This window comes from Conger conger, chromosome 4, assembly GCF_963514075.1.
Source record: "Conger conger chromosome 4, fConCon1.1, whole genome shotgun sequence".
Lineage (NCBI taxonomy): Eukaryota > Metazoa > Chordata > Actinopteri > Anguilliformes > Congridae > Conger > Conger conger.
In genome coordinates, this window is record NC_083763.1 from 12,814,558 (window position 1) to 12,817,057 (window position 2,500).

At 46.0% G+C, this 2,500-nt stretch overlaps 1 protein-coding gene across 1 annotated transcript in view; it reads right to left on the minus strand.

The window, feature by feature from the left end:
• sh3gl1b (SH3-domain GRB2-like 1b) overlaps window positions 1-2,500 on the minus strand; it is a 27,598-nt gene that overhangs the window by 11,197 nt on the left and 13,901 nt on the right. Inside the window, exon 3 of the mRNA XM_061240585.1 lies at window positions 284-356. Coding sequence (XP_061096569.1) covers window positions 284-356 — 73 coding nt within the window. The remainder of the gene's footprint in view (window positions 1-283; window positions 357-2,500) is intronic.

A 2,500-nucleotide genomic window follows, 5' to 3' on the forward strand; every position in this document is an offset into this window, starting at 1 on the left:
AGAGGGAGAGTGAAAGATGGAAATAGAGAAATAGAGGGATGAAAAGAGAGGGAGAGCGAGAGAGTGAAAGAGAGGGAGAGGGATGTAGAGAGAGGGAGAGCGAGAGGAATGAACGAGTAAAGTAGTGGATTACAGAAATCAATGAACAAACACACGTGTGTAAAACGCCATTTACAAACACGCTACAACTGCAGACCTGTATTTGGCGGGTAAATATGTCAGTAGGTCACTGCTCCCAACGGCCCGGCTCTGTGTACAGTAACCCCAGCCCTGAGCCTCTTACCTGGGTTAGGCTGCAGGTACTCTGAGGTCTTGGAGATCACATCAGCCACAGCTTTGCTTGTCACGTCCACTTTCTACAGGAGACAGGAGAAAAATCACTAAATCAGGTACGACACACGTGAAATCCTCTCATGTTGGGTTGGAGCAGCAGTGTAGAGTAACAGTGTGGGGACTGAGGATTCCACAGCAAAAAAATGTCTGTTAAGTGTTTTTGTCTTGTCCTACTTTTTTTTTTTTTCTCTCTCTCAAGTAGGAAATATTAGCTTGCACTGTTTGACAAGTGAAATTGTCTTTGCTAACTGGCTAATCTTGAAATTCTCTCACCTCGCACGCAATATTTCTGTCTTGTTTAGCAAAACAAAAAGTGAAAGAAATATGATTATAAGTGTAGATATGTGGTAAATAATCGTTGAGATTGACTAATTTTTTGCAGTGTGTAACTCTGCAGGTTGCAGGTTTGATTCCCAGGAGGGGCACTGCCACTGTATCACAGTGACCTCATATAACCTGAACTGTTCCAGTTCAACATGCCACTGAAATATGCAACATGCAACTTGATCAACTGTCTTCTTGGGTAACTTTGTTGGGTAACTTTGTAGTTTTACATCAGGTCCCCCTCACTCTCAATAGGGTATTTCTGGTTACATAAATACATTTTCAGTAGTTCCTCTGCAAGTTATCTTTTTAAAGTTGTTCTGAAAAAGAGCTGCAGTTAAACGCCTTAAACGCAAATGCATTTAAGAAAACTGAAACTGGGGTTTCTATAACAAATAGCCATCGTGAACATTTCAGGCTATTCAGAACGGAACATTCCGGCTAAAAGTTTCCGCAGTGGAATTATCCGTGGCCCAGTTTCAGATGCGAAACAGTGCACTGCGCTTCCACGAGAGAGAGAGAGAGAGAAACGTCTTTTACAGAAAACCCACAGAGCAGAAACACGTGTGAGACAAAACAGGACCGCAACATCTCTAACGTCATCCGACATACGGTTTCAAAACAGCTACGCGACGACTTAAAAACAAGCCACGGAAACTTCACTTAACTTCACAGCACGACTATACCACTAACTATTCCTAATACAAGTGTTCCATACAAAGCACGACTTAAAGCCTTGTAAATACACTGCACAGGTGTGTACTTATTGTTGAGTGTGCGTGTGTGCGTGTGAGTGTGTGTGTGTGTGTCTGTGCGCGCATGTGTGTGCGCACGTGTGTGTGTGTGTCTGTGTGTGTGTGTGTGTGTGAGAGCGTGTGCGTGTGTAGGTGAGTGTGTCTGGGTCTATGTTTGAGTGTGTGTGTGTGTGTGTGCATGCAGGCACACTTGTGTGTGAGTATGTGCATGTGTATAGATGAGAGTGTCTGTGTGTGCATGTGTATAGATGAGTGTCTGTGTGTGTGTGTGCGTGCTTGCGTGCGTGTGTAGGTGAGTGTGTCTGGGTCTATGTTTGAGTGTGTGTGTGTGTGTGTGGGTGGGTGGGTGTGTGTGCATGCAGGCACACTTGTAAGTGAGTGTGTGCATGTGTATAGACGAGTGTGTATGTGTGTGTGTGTGTGTATACACACCCGCACGCATCTGCAGAAGTGGCAACACGTATATTTGCCCATATGTTGTGTTGCGAGGCCTTGATAATGCATCATATTTAAATGTAAGTGTTTCCGTAAGGGCGGGGGAGAAGAAGGCAGACGTTTAGTCTGTGCGTGCGCTGCCCTGTTTCAGCGGGGACGTCGCCCTGCGGGGGTAATGGCTTCCATCTGCCTGTGCCCTCGCCACGGCGATCGTGACTCAGCCCAGTCCGAGCCACGTCACACCGCTTTTAACCAGCTACGCACCGCCGCCCGACGCCACGGCGACAACGCAGGCTTTTGTGTAGAAATAATTTCCATGGAAACCCCAACGTCAGCCCTGATTGGCTCTGACGGCACCATACACGCTACATAACCTGATGTTTTGTTTTTTCTCTTTCTATTGACCCTGTTTGTCGATTCTGTGAGCACCAGTAGGGCCTGGAGGGCACGCATACGGATCAGCCGCCGCTCGCATTTCCAGGAACCGTAACATCTGTTCTCCCAACAAACTGGTAAACAGGTCTGTCCAATAAGGGCTATTAATAGAAGAAAAGATGCGCAAAAAAAAAATCCATTCATCCCCCTCCCCATTTCTGTCAATTGCGTGACATGTGTTTTAGATTGATTCTAGATCAGCTGTTTACTGTTGATGC